The sequence below is a fragment of the Fringilla coelebs genome (assembly GCF_963513975.1).
Source record: "Fringilla coelebs genome assembly, chromosome: 19".
NCBI classification, from domain to species: Eukaryota; Metazoa; Chordata; class Aves; order Passeriformes; family Fringillidae; genus Fringilla; species Fringilla coelebs.
In genome coordinates, this window is record NC_140045.1 from 151,790 (window position 1) to 169,227 (window position 17,438).

General features: G+C 44.1%; 2 protein-coding genes across 2 annotated transcripts; one reads left to right on the forward strand and one right to left on the reverse strand.

Annotated features, from left to right (window-relative positions):
- Nucleotides 1-91: 91 nt before the first annotated feature.
- Nucleotides 92-9,352, reverse strand: GPS1 (G protein pathway suppressor 1). The gene is made up of 14 exons (XM_084218581.1): nucleotides 9,287-9,352; nucleotides 6,730-6,822; nucleotides 6,216-6,397; nucleotides 5,264-5,428; nucleotides 4,960-5,095; nucleotides 4,728-4,805; nucleotides 4,363-4,423; nucleotides 3,897-3,982; nucleotides 3,325-3,419; nucleotides 2,130-2,235; nucleotides 1,705-1,785; nucleotides 1,444-1,581; nucleotides 1,090-1,224; nucleotides 92-361 (listed from the first exon to the last, which is right to left on the reverse strand). The coding sequence occupies exons 1-14, from the start codon at nucleotides 9,317-9,319 to the stop codon at nucleotides 287-289; spliced, it is 1,464 nt and encodes a 487-aa protein (XP_084074707.1). The 5' UTR covers nucleotides 9,320-9,352; the 3' UTR covers nucleotides 92-286.
- Nucleotides 9,353-9,436: 84 nt separating this feature from the next.
- RFNG (RFNG O-fucosylpeptide 3-beta-N-acetylglucosaminyltransferase) lies at nucleotides 9,437-17,381 on the forward strand. The gene is made up of 8 exons (XM_084218292.1): nucleotides 9,437-9,952; nucleotides 10,783-10,831; nucleotides 11,338-11,440; nucleotides 11,837-11,990; nucleotides 13,004-13,092; nucleotides 13,183-13,348; nucleotides 14,627-14,712; nucleotides 14,941-17,381. The coding sequence occupies exons 1-8, from the start codon at nucleotides 9,572-9,574 to the stop codon at nucleotides 15,005-15,007; spliced, it is 1,095 nt and encodes a 364-aa protein (XP_084074418.1). The 5' UTR covers nucleotides 9,437-9,571; the 3' UTR covers nucleotides 15,008-17,381.
- The last annotated feature ends 57 nt before the right edge of the window (nucleotides 17,382-17,438 follow it).

Consider the following 17,438-nt stretch of genomic DNA (forward strand, 5'->3'; position numbering starts at 1 on the left):
GTATGGATAACCTGAAGCTCTTTATGGAGTGGTGGAAGGAAAGTGAAGGTTTTCTACCAAAACTGAAATGATGACCCATTTGCAGGGATGCTGTTTTTAAAAAGAATTTCTTTTCAAGGAGAATTGAGTTATTGGAATATTCATATTATCCACCACCAACCCTGACTCTCTCAATCCGAGCAAGAAGTGAGGGAGATAGGGACAGTTTGTGAAGCTCAGCAGTTAGTGGGTGAGACACTGGGTACAGTCCTGAGGGACCATTTCTTTTGGTAGTGCACGAAGTTTTTCACATGTTGGTGCTCATTCTGGATTGGCTGTTAGCTGGAGTGAGCTCCCCTTGGCTACCTTCCCTCGGAGGAGACTGCAACAAGACCAAAACACATCCTAGTTAGTGATGTGTAAATATTCTGCAGCCTGCTTCCTGAGAGACAAAATAAAGCACAGGTGAAGCACAGCAGGATGGCAACAGGGGGAGAGCATACCCCCAGGTTCATTAATGATGGTTTTGTATTAACAACTTCTAGAGTTCACAAAAACTTTTTGTAGAGAAGTCAAACCAGAACTTTTAAGCCACTCTTATTTAGTATGTACAAGGTGCTGTTGACACCAGAAATTGAATCCTATCTGACATTTAGTAATCATGGGGATTAATATACTAGAGGAATTAATACATTTTGTGCAGATGGCCTATCCTCTCTAAAGGCATCCTTTTCAAACTGCAATCCAGCAGGAATACTCCTAACAATTAATGCTTTTTTTACTTCCTCTGCTGAAAAAATTACTTCAAACAATCTTTATTGAGAAGGTAAAATATATGTCTACCAAGGACTGGACCAAAGGAGTTATTCAGAGTTAACCCAACAACATAAACTTCAAAGGAGATTCTGAGCTGTACAAACAGGTTAATCTACAGACTAAAAACACTTGTTCCTTATATATTAAGTATTTACTACTGTAAGAATTTGTCCAATCAGGAACATGATAGATTCACTCCCTTCCAGAATCCTCCATTCACCAACTTTCACAGTTTTAGTTAAAAAAAAAAAAAACTTAACCCTGCCTTTAAGTCTCTGTTGAGCAGGGCCATACCTTGACGTGGATCTGGTTGCGCAGGACTGCGGCTCGCAGGATCATCGCTTTGGCACGGCGCTGAAACTCTTTGCCCATCAGTAAAGACTTCTCAAAAGTTGTGCTGCGCTGATCTACATCTCGAGCATACAGAATCTGTAACCAATACAGAGAACTGAACATGGTTTCCTGCTGTGCCAGGGTTCCACAGCAGGAAAACGGCTAAGGCATTATGGAGCCTGAGGTCACACACAGCTCACCCCTACTGAACACATCAGGCCCAAGAGATGAGTGCAAGTCCAAGTGTGTCAGGAATGGAGTTTCTAAACTTAGTAAACCTGTTCAGTCTCTAATCCATGGGTGAAATGCACTCACCTTACTGTGTGAGTCTATTCTGGCATTGATCAGGCCCTCCAAGATCAGCTGAGTGAGTTCATCTTCCAGAGCAGCCACTGTGGTGTTAAAAGCAGTGGCCATCTTGCGCATGTCTGCCGACACATAGGGGCTGAAGTACTAAGAAGAAGAAGAAAATATTCAGTTGCACACTCCACCCTCTAAGAAACTAGGGGAAAAGCAATTGCAAAGAAATGGCCTATCTCCCTGTTTATCCACCTCTGGGATGACAGGAACAATTACCTGGATAAGGGCACGATTTCGAATCTGGGTATAAAGTGTCCTCACATGAGGTGCAAGGTACATATCTAGCAGCAGGTTGTCCTGTGCAAAACAATAAACCACATCAGAAGCGGAGAAGCAATCTGGAAAAATATATTATTCCTGTGTTCTGAAACATTTATCTGTATATACTTCAACCTTAAGAATATTATACTACAGCAAGACAATACAATACAAGAAAAATGAATTAAAAAATTAGGAATATGTTTTAAATGTTTGTAATTTCTCTCTACAAATAAACTACTCCTAATTTCCATGCACCACACCAAGAGACACAGAAGAGCTGAACATTTAGTATCTACTTTTGACAATCACTGCTTCTCACAAAAGGCTAGGCAAAGGGAACTTTTAGGGTCTGCTCTGCATTGCTCTCTCCTGCAACTCACCTTCATCTCATCCAGCATCTTCAGGCATGAAGCATACTTAGATTCATAAAACTTGAAGATGATGTCACGAACCTGTGGCTCCAGCTCCAGAAACAATTTGAAGGAGCTACAGACAAAGATGGCAGTGATCAGACATTGGGACCACTTAAATACCCATAACCTCATCACTCTGAGTTGCAAGGTTAAAAACTCTCACTATCATTCAAAGATTCCAAGAATTTACCCTCTAACAGATCAGACAGCCCATTTTCACCAGGGCTGGGAGCCTGGAACACAGAGAGATGGAGCACAGCATCAGAGCTGTGATGAAGGAAGACAAAAGACTTTTGACAAACCAAGTAGTAGAAGTGTTTGTTCACACAAAACAAAATCATGAATGTGAATAGGTCAAAATCAGGCAAACAAATGCCATACTGTAGTCCGTGCTGGCCAGCTCTGTGTCCCCTTTCAAAGCGCAGCCTTCATTAAGTACAGCATGCCATAGACAAGTCAGTCGAGCATGCCAATTTCTCTGAGAAACAACCTATTGTGAGTGTGGTAGATCTTAGGGATGTACACTTCTACTCAGCACACTCCCAGTTCACCATCACAGATTTTTAAACCTTGGGATCTCACCCTATGTATCAGCCCATAAAAAAGGGTAACAATGCCTTTTCCAAAGCAATTTAAGATTACTGCCTCTGTACATCTAGCTGACAGGAATTCAGTGTCATTGCAATTCAATATATGGCACTCAATATCCACTTTCTTCCAAAGACCATAATTCTCTTAACCTTCTGGATGTCATAGTTAGATTACATTCCAAGGTGTACTAATAATTACTAAACTGTTTTAACAATTAATGTACACCACAACAAGGGGCAATATGAAGGCAAATTATCCTAACAGCTGCCTTTGACAGAGGACTGTGTTCCTCGATTTAATATCTGATAAGAAGTACTGATGGAGACAGACAACTGGGCTATGTAGATGCTGGATTCAACCTGGGCAGGAAATTTATACTAAGAAAATTTCAGCTGTGATTAACCACTGTGTTTTTACAGTGAAACAGCACTTAATGCTAAAGCCAAATTAAGGCTCAGTGATTCTTTCTCTCCTGTATGAGAAATACTCCTGCCAGAATCCAATCTTAACCAAAGTCCCATGTTCCAAAAGATGTCCAGTACATACAAACATCATTCAAGGCATCACTCACCTACTGGAGATCACATTTCGTTGCAGTTCCTGACGGTCAAATGTAGCAAGGGCACAGAGCCCACCATACACAGCCACATTGCTGGGAGATAACAGCTACAGAGAGAGGGAGAGACAGAGAGCAAGCTGTCACTGACTACCAAAATGGCGCAAGGGTGGCATTGAGTGTTCTACCCCAGGCCTTTCTTTCAAGCAGTGACAAGATTGGTCCTTATCAAATGCAGTGGAAGCACTCAGCTTGCTCTCACCCACTGTGTGGGGTGACAAGAGTCAGAGCAGTAACACTGCTAAGAGAGCAGGCATCAATTTCAGGAGCTTTTGGTTGATTGAACAACACAGAATTATAAATCTCACAGATAACTCTTATATGATCTAGAACAGAACATTCAGAGAAGCCAAGAAGAGAGACTTTAAAAAAACAGAAACAAACCAACCAACCAGCACAGTTCATAGCACCACCAAACTATATAGGAATGCTGCAAGAATAACTACAATATCCAAATTTTACAACCTAACACTTAGAAGAACTGCATCTCCTCCAAGACCTGCACACAGCTCCCTCTTGGTCCTCACCTCAGGGAAATCACAGTGATCAAATGATGCCAACAAGAAGCACTTTGCTGCTTGTTTGTACTTCCGGGCAGCTAGTTCAGCCAGGCCTAGGAACCAGAAAAAGTTAGTCTTTTTTTTATGACAGTATACAAATTAGGGAAAATTGAAAAATCTAGGGAGTAGGAAAGGCCCCCACATGGTTGCTAGTGCCTTCACTAGTGAAGGAAAACAAGATCCTCAGACTGTATCAAGCATCCTTTGAACTACATTGACTCACACAGGTATCCTCTCTGAAGAAACTCAGGGAGAAGAAAGAGATGGCAAAAACCAGCAGTTCTATCTCACCAGCTTAATTAAATTTTGCATGTCTGGTATGGAAATACAAAGTCTGTCAAATATGAGAGAAAAAACAAACCCAAGAGCCCTACGGACAGCTAACAGGTATAAAGACAGGCAAACCATACAGGAAGCTGAAGGACTCACTCACCTGCTGCACATTTCAGTTTGGTGAGAATTGCTTGTGTCTGGCTATCTCTTTCTCCTCTTTGCTAAAGCATAAAACAAAGCAGTAGTGAGCAAGCAGTATGAAAGCTATTTTGCTTAAAACTGTCCCCAAGATATTTCACCCTGATAATTAACTTGCCAATCTCAATGGCAAGATAACTTAACCTTATTTGTCTTAGGAAATATGGCAAAACTGAGGATGGGAAGTATCCACTTTTACCATAAGTCAGATTTTGTACACATATATCATGAGAGAAATCATAAAGGGGGAAAGGAAGAAATAATTTTATAAATTTGGAAACAGAAAACAAAGGGAAAATTTATGCAAGTTAAAGAGCAAGAGCTTACTTCTGCAATTTCTGGTGTAGACTCAGCCTTGCTTACATAGCTCAGAACATGAGACCAATTCTGGAGGTAGACACTGACCTGTAGAGAGCCAGAAACAGTGTGGGGCAGGCATGGATAAATGGCACTCCTCAGCTAAGCCGCATCATTGCGGACACAAGAGCCAAGTACGGGGGGCAACTTCACAGCAGGTATCACAAAGACACCAGGTACCTTTGCCTACAAATCCTCCTACCTTGATAACATTGAGACACATGTTGATGACATGTTTAGCACTGGTGCAGTAATCACGGGCTCGCGAGTAACACTTGAGAGCATTGCTGAGGTCTCCACAGTCCAGGTAATGATCACCCAAATCATCGTGGCCTCTCCTGGAGGATGGGAATTAAAACAGCAATGAACGGTATGCTCAGAAAGGGACAAAGGCAGTTTGCTCTGAACAAGTAACTCAACACACTGACCTAAGGGCACATCCCATGTTACGTACATGGAGGACCAAAATGCTCTTCCTTGCTCTAGCAGAGCCTTTTGCATCTCACCTGATACTCTCCTTGATGGAGTTCCCTTTGTAATTTTTCAGATCTGTATCGAGTTTCTCCAGTTTAAGAAGAGCTTTTTTGCGTGTAGCTTCAACCCAAGCTGTGTCAAGAGGAGGGGGTTCAATTCCACTATCAGGGACAGCATCAGGTGTATTTTGCAGTTCTCTGAAAGAAAAGTATTTTAATGAGGCTATTAGGCTAATGGGTTTCAAAACAGAAGTCTGCTAAGTGCCTGGCAATGCTACGCAAACAGTACTGCATACACAAAATAGACCAAAGAGAATATAAGGGTAGTGGGGGAAAAGAAACATATTGGTAAAATGTCCAGTGCAAACAGTAACACAAGCATCACAGATGTTTACAAATACTTCACAAAATTATCCTAATGATCTTAGGATGAACATACTATCACACACATGGTAAAGACTCCCCATGCAAAACAGACAAGAAATCATGAAATAAGCATAGCAACAAAAATAATGCAAAGATGGGAAGCATGGATGGATAAGTGAGATATCGATGGTTATCCTTAACATCAAGCCTGTTTTTAGAGCGGGAGGGAGAAAGGAAGAAAGGAAACAATAAACCAAAACAAGGCAAAGAGTTAGATTAGGTATTAACTTATGAAAACAAAAGCATCTAGAACATGTCTCCATAATCTACCTCAGGAAAAAAAATCTATTCATTAATATTTGAAGCAGTTGCAAGGACTAAACTCACCTCAATATCTACCAGCAGCTTTTTAAAGCACAAAGATTTCAGAATGAGATAATGCCTTCTGTGCTCTATCTTTTAAAAAAGCATGAACACACATTTCGCTGCTATTAAATCCTAAGGGCAAAGACAATTTGCATAAGGTACGTGCTGGTATTACATGCAAAGTCCTCCACGGCAGCACATCACTCTTAACTCTGTCAGGAAAGCTCCCCAGGTTCCCAGGGCCTCTAAGTACCTCGTGGCCTCAGACAGCTTTCTGTGGATTTCTTCATACACATCAACATTGAAAGTTCTCTGGACAAATGACAGAGCCATCTTGAGAGCTTCCACCCGCAGCTGTGGGCAGTGATCAGCAATGAACTGCAGCCGCTCGATTCGCATCAGCCCACTGTAGCTGGACGCATACTGCTCCAAATCCTGCCAACAAAACCTGGCCTCAGAAGGTGAAAATGGACACACTGCATCAGACTACTATATTGTGAACTGCACAGCTTTTCTTACAGACCTGACCCCCTCATGGAGGGCAAAAAAAAATCCATAAGATTAGTCCATGTCTGCTTTTTTCAAACATAAGTAATTTCCTCAGAAATATGCTCTACATTACAATTTACCTTTTTAAAATTTCAGTTATGATGCTTTTGTGGTTAGGACTAACCAGCTTTAAGATTTTTCAGAAGGGTTTTTTTCAAAAATCTTAAAGGAAGAAACCACAGGCAAGAAATGTACCCACAGCCCTCAGCAGCACATACCAGCGTGGGGTTCTCCACCACATAGTTGATATCAGGTGAATTTTGCTGATCTTCTTGTGGATCTACGTCAATCTGCATGGGCTCCACTGCACCCTAAAAGAGCAAAACTAGGTCAAAAGCAGCTTATTACATTTGAGCAGGAAATAACTATGTTATTCAATCTATTAAGGACTTGCTTAAATTGGTGTTAAATTTTAAAAATGAAGAAGCACTCCTCAGTCTTTTGATATCCTTAGGATTTTTCTCTAGCAGCACCATGCTTGGTCTAGTACAAGCAGCAGCATGGCTTAGCATTCACACAGTTTATTTGGGTTGGTAAATTATCAAATGAAAAAACTAAGGGGTTAATAAATCTGATTCCACAAAGTATCTGAGGTATGTATATTCCATTTCTCTTCTCTGAGCAAGAGCAGGTGTTAACACTCAGATCAAGAAGTTCCAAAAGGCAAAATGTACCAAAAAACTCACCACAACCTTTCAAAATTGCTTTAATGCTTAAAAATAATATTTCTGGGAGGGGAAAGAGGCAAAAACTGTTACACTTCTTAGAAGTATTAAAAACCATAAAGAACAGAATGCCAAATGACAATTTCAGAGTTTCCAATAGAGCAAGGAACAATCTGACTGCACTGCCGGGGTCTGCCATTGGTCAAACTATCTTACTATAGTTTTCGAGTTCGATTGCTCAGATAGAGCCTCTTTTGGAGAAACAACAGAATTTTACTCTCCCAGTATATCCTGCACCGCTCTGAGCCATAAGGACTCACACCAATGCAGTGACTTCAGCACAGCTGCATCGCTACAGCCCCTGCATGTACTCCAGGTAAGGCCAGCTTGCTATCCCATTCCACAAACTAACTGCTCTGCTGGCACAAAATTCAATGTCTCCTCCTAGTCCAAGTGTGCTGAACAGTCCTCCTAGGAATTACTGTGAGGAAATAAAGTGAGGAAAACTTAGCAGACTATCTTCTTAAAAAATGCTGATTTTGTGCACATAGTATATAAGCCTGATTTGGTGTAAATTGCAAAAGTGGATCTCACAAAAGACAGACATGCCAACCACCTTACCCCCATACACATCTGATTATTTAGACATTTTTACTGATTTTACTGTCCGTTAAGAAATCAAAGATTGAGGGGTTTTTTTGGACTGGGTTGATTGTTTGTTTGGTTGGGTTTTTTTGTGAGAAGGAACGGGGCAGATCCAGATTTCCTATCTCTAAAAATTACACTCACCCACAGTCAGGAGGTCTTATTCTTTCACAAACTGATACATATCAAATACACATCTCACCACTGAAATATCCCAAAATCTGAAGTAAGAGCAAGTGTAGCATAAAAACATTTGTTTCCTAGTTTACTAACCTCTCCATGAAGGAAAGGGAGGGAGGGAGGGAGGGAGGGAGGGAGGGAGGGCGGGAGCAGAGGAAATTTTGATTGTCTAGATCACCCCTCAGGCAAACTGTGCATAAAAACAGGTAATTCACCACATGCTGAGACCATTACTTTTCCCACTTTTATCTACCGTCTATCTTTTCTTATATCACAAACACTAAGTGCCAAGGTTAGCTTGTTTAGGCTGCACTTGCCTACCATAGTAAAAACTCAATTACGGATTCCTTAGAAAACAGCATTACAAAGGTAATTGGAATTCCAGCTGGTGGAACAGAACAATTTGTGTCTTGCTATGCTGAGAGTCTGCACTGCATTTCTCACTTAACTCCCAGACAAGGAAAAACACAAGTGGGCTGAAAGCCCCAGCAGGACAAGCAAACTCAAACATTTTCAAGCTCTGAATTTTGAAAGAAAGCTGCAAGGTCGACTTAAAAACTACTCAGAGAGCAAATAATAAACAGCCACTCCCCAAGATTTCCTGAGCCCCCAGGGGTACTCTGCTGAGGGTACCTCACAAGGCCTCACACGAGCAGATACGCTGGTGCCTCTCCTGCTGCACTCGACAGAACAGGTGCGATCTGTTGCTGGGCGGGGTGCAGTACAGATCTGTCACTAACGAGGGAGCTGGGTTGTATGCTGAACTGTCCCTCGCCCTCTCCTCTCTGCCCTAAGTCCCGTGCCCTGACACAGATATGTTACTGCTAAAACTAGCAAAGGACAGCCTCTGCAGGTACCTGGTGTCACCGACCCGCTCGGCGCTCCCGGGGCTCTCCCTGCACTACAGACTCTCAGCTCCTCCTCACTGGGCCACCTCACCGTACTCTCCGGCACAAGTCCAGCCCTGCCCACGGCACGTACAACGCGGGGATCAAACACGGGGCCACCGCAGCGGCGGGGACGCCACGGGTGCCGAAGGATGCTCGGGGGAGCACTGCTCCTCGAGAACGGCGGCGGAGGCGACAGAGACGCGACGGAAGGGCGAGCGAGGGCCCAAGGCCAGCCGATAGCCGCTCCCTTCCCGTGGAGCGCAAGAAGAAGGCCGCACGGCGCCCCCGGAGGCCGCGGTCGAGCAGGGGTCTCAGACCGCGCGTGGGAGGGACGCGGAACGTGGAGCGCGGCAAGGCCTGAGGGGCCGGGCCGGCGGAACACAGCAGCCCCATACCTGCAGGTTAAAGACCTGAACGGGCAGCGGCATCCTCCCCTCACGCCGCCGCTTCCGGCCGCCCGCCCCTCCCGCTCCGCTTCCGCTTCCGTTTCCGGGCCGCGCGTCGCGGCGAGGCCGCGGCCGACAGGTGAAGCTCTTAAAGGGGCCGCGGCCCCGCTCGGCCCCGCGGCGGCGGCGGCTCGACGAGCTCCGGGCGCTCCCTCCGCGGGGCCGCCGCCACCTCCCGGACCGCGGGGCCATGAGGTGGCCGCACCCTGCGGCGGGGGCCCGCGGGGCTGCAGCATGAGCGGTCCTTGCCTGGGGCTGCGCAGGGCCGGGGTTCTGCTGTCCCTGGGCGCCGCCGCCCTCCTGCTGCTGCTGCTGCCGCGGGGGCAGCGCCCCGCCGCGCCCCGCCCGCCGCCCGCCGCCGGGCCCAGCGCGCCCCCGCCGCACCGCGCGGGCCCCGCCGGCTCCGCCGGAGCGCCGGGCGGCGGGCCCGGGGCCGGCGGCCTCGCGGGGAGCGCGCAGCTTGCGCGGAGCGGCCGCCTCGGGACTGCCGGCAGCGCGGCCAGGGAGAGCCTCGAGCTGAAGGACATCTTCATTGCCGTGAAGACCACGAGGAAATACCACAAGAGCCGGCTGGACTTGCTCCTCCAAACCTGGATCTCCCAGGCGAGAGGACAGGTGAGAGACTTTGCCAGCGGGCAGGGCCAGCCGGGAGCCCCGGCCCTGCGCTCTCCAGGACATACTGCGCTCCCACGGAGTTTTTCTCTCATGTTAAAAGAGGCTTTCTTTGTAAGACTGTGGAAACTCGTTTTGTATAAACGCTTGGTGTGAGCATACTTCCAAAAGAGTTCGTTGCTGACTAGGCCAGTCACCTGCAATATGGGATCGGTAGTCCAAGCAGACATAGTGTGCTGATTTTTGTATGACTGTAGAAAGTGCTTTCATGATACTGAAAGATTCCTGGTGATGATGCATCTAAGCTGATATTTTGGACTAAGTACTTAAGTTTTTCTGTAGAACATAAAGTTTGTTCCCTTGTTTCAGAATTTCGGTCAGTTCAAATATATTTATGGGATTTTATCCAGCAATTGGAACAAGACTGTGTTAACCACCTCCCACTTCCCACCCTGACTTGCATTCTTTCTTCTTTACCTGCTTGGCAGCTGTGGATGATTCCTAGCCAGAGAGAGGAGGTAGTAACAAAACAGACCAAAATCCTTTCTGTCTGGAAATCAGTTTTCTGTACAGCGAGAAAAGGAGGGTAAAATGCAGCCTGCTTTATTAAAATGACATTCTTCTGGTTTGTAATGAAAAAATGTAACAAATAAGGCAGAGGTTGATGTTGGTGGGGGGTCTCTGCACCTCTACTCCCTCCCCTTTTCCAGTGGCTACTGTGAAACAAACTACCAAGAGTGACAGAACATTCTGACTTCTAACTGAAACTGAGCAAATTTAAAATTAGAATCTGAAGTTCTTAAATGTGGATGCATGGTTTTTGTCTCCCATAGACGTTTATATTCACGGACTGGGAGGATCAGGAGCTACGCCTGAAAGCAGGTGAGCTGTGTGGCAGCATAGGTGCATGCTGTGTATTATAACTGAGTTTTGTTTCTGTAATACTCTCTATAGAAGTCCTTATTTCATGCTGTACAAGCAACTAGGGAAGTTGGAGAAAACAGAGAAAATTTCTCTGTAACTGCCACCTGGACAAGATGCCTGGAACTCCCAGAATACTGGGCTCACTTTTGCACCCCTTTTCTTCTTGTCAGTCAGCTTAAGCTTATGTGGTCCAAAGTCCTAGTAGGTATTTCTTTCGCACACATGCCATGACACTGCTTATATACCCTCGCTTGTTTTAATGCAGTCACACAATTTCATGACACTGCAGCTTACATGCCAGATGGGTAACCTGTGAGCCCTTCCTGTCCTTCAGCTTCTTCTCCATGTGTGCACCATGTGCACCTCAGATGTACAGCATTGGTGCCAAATGTGCGCTTCTTTTGTAGTCTTTTTTGACTACACATGCTCCTCAGACCTGAAAGGGCTGATCTTTATTCTTCTAGGGGATCATATGATCAACACCAACTGTTCTGCTGTCCATACCCGACAAGCTCTCTGCTGCAAGATGTCTGTGGAATATGATAAATTCCTGGAATCTGGGCAAAAGTAAGTGAAACGCATTGTTCTGATTGACTTTGTTTCTTCCAGTTCTGTGCTTACAGGAAACTTGAGTAACCGTCTCTGTTCCAGTAAGGAATGTAGCATTAGCTAAAGTGTAGGGATGAGTGCAGGAAAGGGAGCACAGCGTGACGCCATGTTTATAAACAAGCATCATCTGAAAGGTGGATTATAAGGATTATAGGAAAGGATTATAATCTAAGGAGGTTATTCATTTCAGCCTCTTTGCAGACTTAGCATCTCTGGGTGCTTTCATCTTTCCTATTCTGTAATTTGGGGCAATGAGAAATACTTTCTGCTTCAAGCCCGAAAGACTATGACTCAGTTGTAAACCTATAACTCATTTCTTTGTCCCTATAACTTCTTGGTTTGTTTTGTTTGAAGGTGGTTTTGCCATGTGGATGATGACAACTATGTGAACCCTCGGACTCTCCTGCATCTCCTGTCTGCCTTCTCACACAGCCAGGATGTGTATGTGGGGCGACCGAGCCTCGACCATCCCATCGAAGCAGCTGACCATGTCCAAAGTGATGGATCAGTAAGCAAACTTTTCAGTTTGTCTGAGAGACATTCCAATCCTTTAAGCCTTTAAAACCATGACAATTCATAGGATTTCGCCATAAACCCAAGTGATTTAATCTGCAGGAAATGAACCTCATTTTCAGAGGCAGGATGCTGGCTTAAATGCACCTTCAGTCTGATGTTGCATGCATATGTATGCACAATGGAGGTTGTCTCCTGGATGGCTGGCTGTTTCTGTTCCTTTACTCATGTATGCTGTGATCTCCCTCACACTGAACTTAGTAGGGCCTCCCCACTTTGACTCTTCCTTTAGTGGCGGCTTTGGGGGCAGTTGTCCTTATTTTAGGACTTGGGAGTTTGGGTGGGAGTTGAAAGGGGTTTTTTATTTGTTTTGAGTGCCGTATCACACACATTGTCATCATCTTGAACCAACTTCACATGGGTGACAAAAGCTTTCTGGATAGATAAAGCATTTCCAATATAAAGTTGTTACTAGGTTTCCAAGAACTGGAAGCAAAAATATCTCAATCACAAGATACATGTGCTAAGGAGAAAATCCTAACCAGGTCGACGGCACTGGCAGGTCTGTTTAAAGATATATCAATCCACTGGCCAGAACACCATAAAAAGTTATAAAGCAGCTTGTTAGGGAAGACTGCACAACAAAATAGTCTCCTTGGACATAGAGACAATATATATGGACCACCTTTGACATCCTCAGTAACACTGAGCTGGCTATGACCCTTAGTAATTGTGTGGAAGTGGGACTATCCTTTTCCATTTCATGTGTGCTACCTCCCTTATGCTAATTTGATGGTTCACCTGCTGTCTGTTTCAAGATAGTTTCATTTGAGAGAACAGCTAGCTGCTTTCAGCAGCCTAAGCAAATAGGGATTCATCTGTAGGCTTGTTTTGACTCAGATGTAATATGTGATATCAAATAGAACCTTGAGTTCCCTTCCCTGCCCAGCCAAATGCAAAAAGCTGATTATCAGTAACTGCTGTGTGTTTTTTCTTTTTGCTCTTCAGAAGACAACCGTGAAATTCTGGTTTGCCACAGGTGGAGCTGGGTTTTGTATCAGCCGAGGTCTTGCCCTGAAGATGAGTCCCTGGGCCAGGTAAGCATTGTTCCTAGCTGAGCTCCATCAATACATGTCTGGGAGGTTTTAAAACACATTTTGGCTTGTCTCTTATTCTCTCTGTCACAGCCTGGGCAATTTCATTAGTACTGCAGAAAGAGTACGTCTTCCTGACGACTGCACGATTGGCTACATCATCGAAGGGCTGCTGGAGGTAAAGCTGCTACACAGCCCATTGTTCCACTCCCACCTGGAAAATCTGCAGAGACTGCAAGGGGAGTCTGTGCTGCAGCAGGTAGGGCTATGCTTCATGTCCTGTTCTTATAGTTACACCTCAGTCTGATCAGAGAGAACAGACTGTGTAGACTTAGCACTCTTCAGCAAAGAAGAATATCTACAGACTCACTTGGAGCACAGTTTCACTCTAGCCAACTAGGTCATACAGCTGTCCCCTCCTTTGGGGACACATTCTGCTACATGAAGCCCAGGTAGGGTGTACCCCATCTCCTCCTAAACCCTGATTTTTTGTGTGTAGCTTTAGCAGAAAGTGTAGAAGTTTGCTAATAGTGTTCCTGGTTGTGCCTAACCAAGTTTCAGTCTTAATTCATGCTGTTCAGAAAGCTATATAAGTACTTGACCTAATTAAATGTTTGATCATTTTGAAGAGCAATTTATATGAATCTCAAGAAACTTAAAGTTTCTTCTGAAAAATCAATTTGCTTTTTAGTTGCTGGGCTACATTTTACCTCCCTGGCAGCAGATGGAGCCATAAGGCCATCCAGCAGTGTTGCCTGCATCACACTGCTTGGCACCATAAGTAAACAGGAGTGTGGTTTTGCCCCTGCATGCTGGGTGGTAATATTTTTCTGGCAATTGTATTAGGCAGCAGAAATGTGTGCCTGGGGCCAAATTCCACCATGATGTCACCTCCCTTTATGTTAGTGAATTTGACTGTAGCAACAGTCCACCAACTGACCATCGTTTCACTGGTCATCACTGGTTCCATGAGATGTAGACAGCTAACCCAAAACCCAGGAAATGTACAATTATAAAGAAAATGTACGTCTTCTTGTACCTGACACCTGAAAAATTCTTAATGCAGTGCTTGTGTGGAGGAACCCGGGGTTCCAAAGATCTAAATTTTGTTTCAGATTTGAAACATGACAATCTTTTCCATGCTACTTAATATGCAAATATTTATATTTTCCCCCTGTGCTAAAATAATGCTATTGCAGACTTCAGGCAATGTCTGGTAAGGATGAACGTATTATTTAGTGAAGGTACAAACAGTAGCAGAATTCATGTCCTTACAAAGCTTGCAGCTGAAACTCATCTTGTCCTTCAGTGCAATGCACCTTTCAGATCTTCTGTGTATTCTCCCATGTTGCCCTTAGTGCCTCCAGTGCCAGGTTTGCTTGCATCAGAACTAACTACTGTCCTCCAGATGTGATCCATGTTCAGATTAGACAGCATCTTTGGAGACTTTCTTGGTACCTCATTAATAATTCTGCTATCTCCACTCTGGTTTTCTGCATTAGTGTTCCGAGTTTTGAATACTTACTTGTTTTTACAGGTAACCCTGAGTTACGGTGACCCTGAGAACAAACACAATGTCGTGAGTGTGGGAGGAGTGTTTGGCCTTCAGCAAGATCCAACCCGGTTAGTGTCCACTTCCAAAACAAGATCTCCCTACCTTGTTCATGTTTGTCATCTGTAAGATGATCAGACCCACTGATGGGCTTGTTTTGTCATGTCAGCTCATTACTGTGCCAAAAGCAGGTAGACCCATCCCTTGCTCCATCAGCCTGCTGCACATTCAATGCTAGTATGTTCCATATGTGGAGAATTCCAATCTAATGCTGTCTTTTTTTTTCTTTTTTAATATAGATTTAAATCTGTCCATTGTCTGCTTTATCCTGACACTATTTGGTGCCCTGCTAAGAAGATGTCATAATTCTTGACGAGCCACTGACACCTGTGTCTTAGCTAGTTTGCATAAGGCAGGAGTTGCGGAGTTTTTTGGTGATTTTGTTCTTCTTCTGGGAGACAACCAGTGGTATCTACAAAGGAGGTAGACAGACTCTGTTTAGAAAAGCAATAATGTATGGTTTGTTCAGCTGCAGCCTGGGACATTCCAAGAAGAATCTTTGTTCTTTTGTCTAGTGGCTCTTCATAAGATGACCACAGTCCTGTGTGTATGAGTCACTTTATACTTTCATCTGATGTCATGTGGACCTGTGCTTGGGCACATCTGAGGCAAATGCAGTACTGGGAGTGAGAGTGTTTTTACTACCCTTAGGGGTTACTAGGAGCCACTGTGTTGAAGCTGGAGTGCTAGAGCAGACTGTAGTCCCCATGGTGACAAGAGAGGGGAAGTTTTCACACATCTTTCTTGGGAGCAGAATTATTTAAGAGCTTCTGTGGCCTGACAGATTAAAACTGCAGCTGGCTAGAATACAGAAATCCTGGAATCACTAGGGTAAACAAGGCTGAAAGCCTTTGTCATGAGAAAGCCCTGTGTGAGAGTAAGCTTACTCAAGACTAGATGAGTTGCTTACAATGTACATTCTCCCCTGTCATCCATGTGTACCTCCTGTGGAGGTAATTGTCAGACCTGGCTCGCATGCAACTGAATTGCAATGGTTGATGATTATGATCTATTCCCTTGATATTCGATATTGAAAAAATATTTGCCTGACAAGATGGTAATTGTTCCTCCCACTGGGCTGGTCACATGAGCTGGAGAAGCTTGTGCTGGTGAAACACGCCCTGTTTCTGAAACAGTGGGAGAGGGGAGAAATGCTAGATAGCTGCAATGCATCAAGGAGAGTTTTGATGGTATCAGTTGAGGACCTTTAATTGTATGACCGTGGTTACTCCAGCTTCTTCAGATAATCTTTTAATTACCATAAAGCCAAGATCAGTGCTTGTGTTTACTCCTTAATATTTCAACAAGTAGTTCATGCAGTCACTAAAAGGAGATTGCACACTTACAAGCAGAAGTTCAGTACTCTAGCAGTATCATGTGCTGCTGCTTTTTAAAGAAAGTTAACTTAATTTTTAAAGTGGAAGGAATGGGGCTCCATATCTTTACTTTTTTGTTAGCCCAGACTTTGGCCATGTGCAAACCCTACCTGACCTGAAGAACACCTTACAAAAACATACCTTTGCAAAATTACTGTTTACTCTTACAAAAAATACTTGCTGGTTTAGTACTAGAGTTTGAGGCCAAATTAAGGGAAGAATAACAGAATGCCATTGTATGATCTGGAGCTGTGATTATTGGTTTGGTTGTGGATCTAGCAGAGGTTTCAGGTTTCTAAATAGCTGCACTCAGCTATACTGTGGGATTCACCTAGTTATTTAACTTCCTGGCAAATGCCTGTAGTGTATTCAAGTGTGCCACTTACCACAGGGATCAGCTTCCTCAAATGTACCATGTTCCCTGCATTTTAACAAACCTTTCAGTGTTTACCTCGGTACATTGTCCTCTTTGCATGATTTTAGGTAGTTCTGCTGAGGAGCAAACAAGCTGACTGCTGCTCACTACAGTCCTGCAGCTCATTCTTGTAGTTCTCCTTTCTCTCATATGTACTAAGGTACACATGAGGTATGGAAATGAGAAAGCTGCAGGCAGCTGGATCAAAGCCCAGCTAGCACACTGGCTGTTCCATAATGGGCTGTCAGTGTTACAGGTGTGCCTGTCACAGAAAACAGAGGAGGATTTGTGACACAGTAGGTTCTACCTCTTTATTAGGTCTTCTGCTAACTAGAATTGAGGCATCCTGTGGTTTAATTATTTTGTCATTAATAGTTCTGGAAATTCCTGGTATCCATATATTTTTTAGATTTGGTTTTAAAGTCCTGTAGCAGAAAACTGTGAAACTGCATGAGCTCTTGAGGTGATTTTATCTTCAAGCACTGCTTTTGAACTCTTCTTTTGGAAATCTTCCCCTTTCACTGGAAGCACCCTTTTGTAAGATGACAGAGACCAAGCAAGGACTGGGCAGCAATTGTGGGAAACTGCAGTTAAAATAAAAACCACAACACTTTATATTGATGGCAGCAAAACTAAATGGTAGAAGTTTCACACTGTGGTCACTGGTCACACTAGGTATGCCAAAGAGGCCCTCAAAGCTAGGGAGGTGTTTATGGAACTTAAAAAGGACCATATTCTCCTGCAGGGCAACAGGAAACTGTTCAGTGTGTACAGACTTGTTCCAAGGTTTCTTGTGTTGAGAATGCAGTAAGCTGTGTGGATCTATCGGGATGCAGCTGTTTTATCAAACTACTTTTTTCATACATAAAGTGATTCTATAAAATAAATATTTAAATATGTCAAAGGCTGTGTTATATTTCTTCACATGTGCTCTGTATCAAAAATG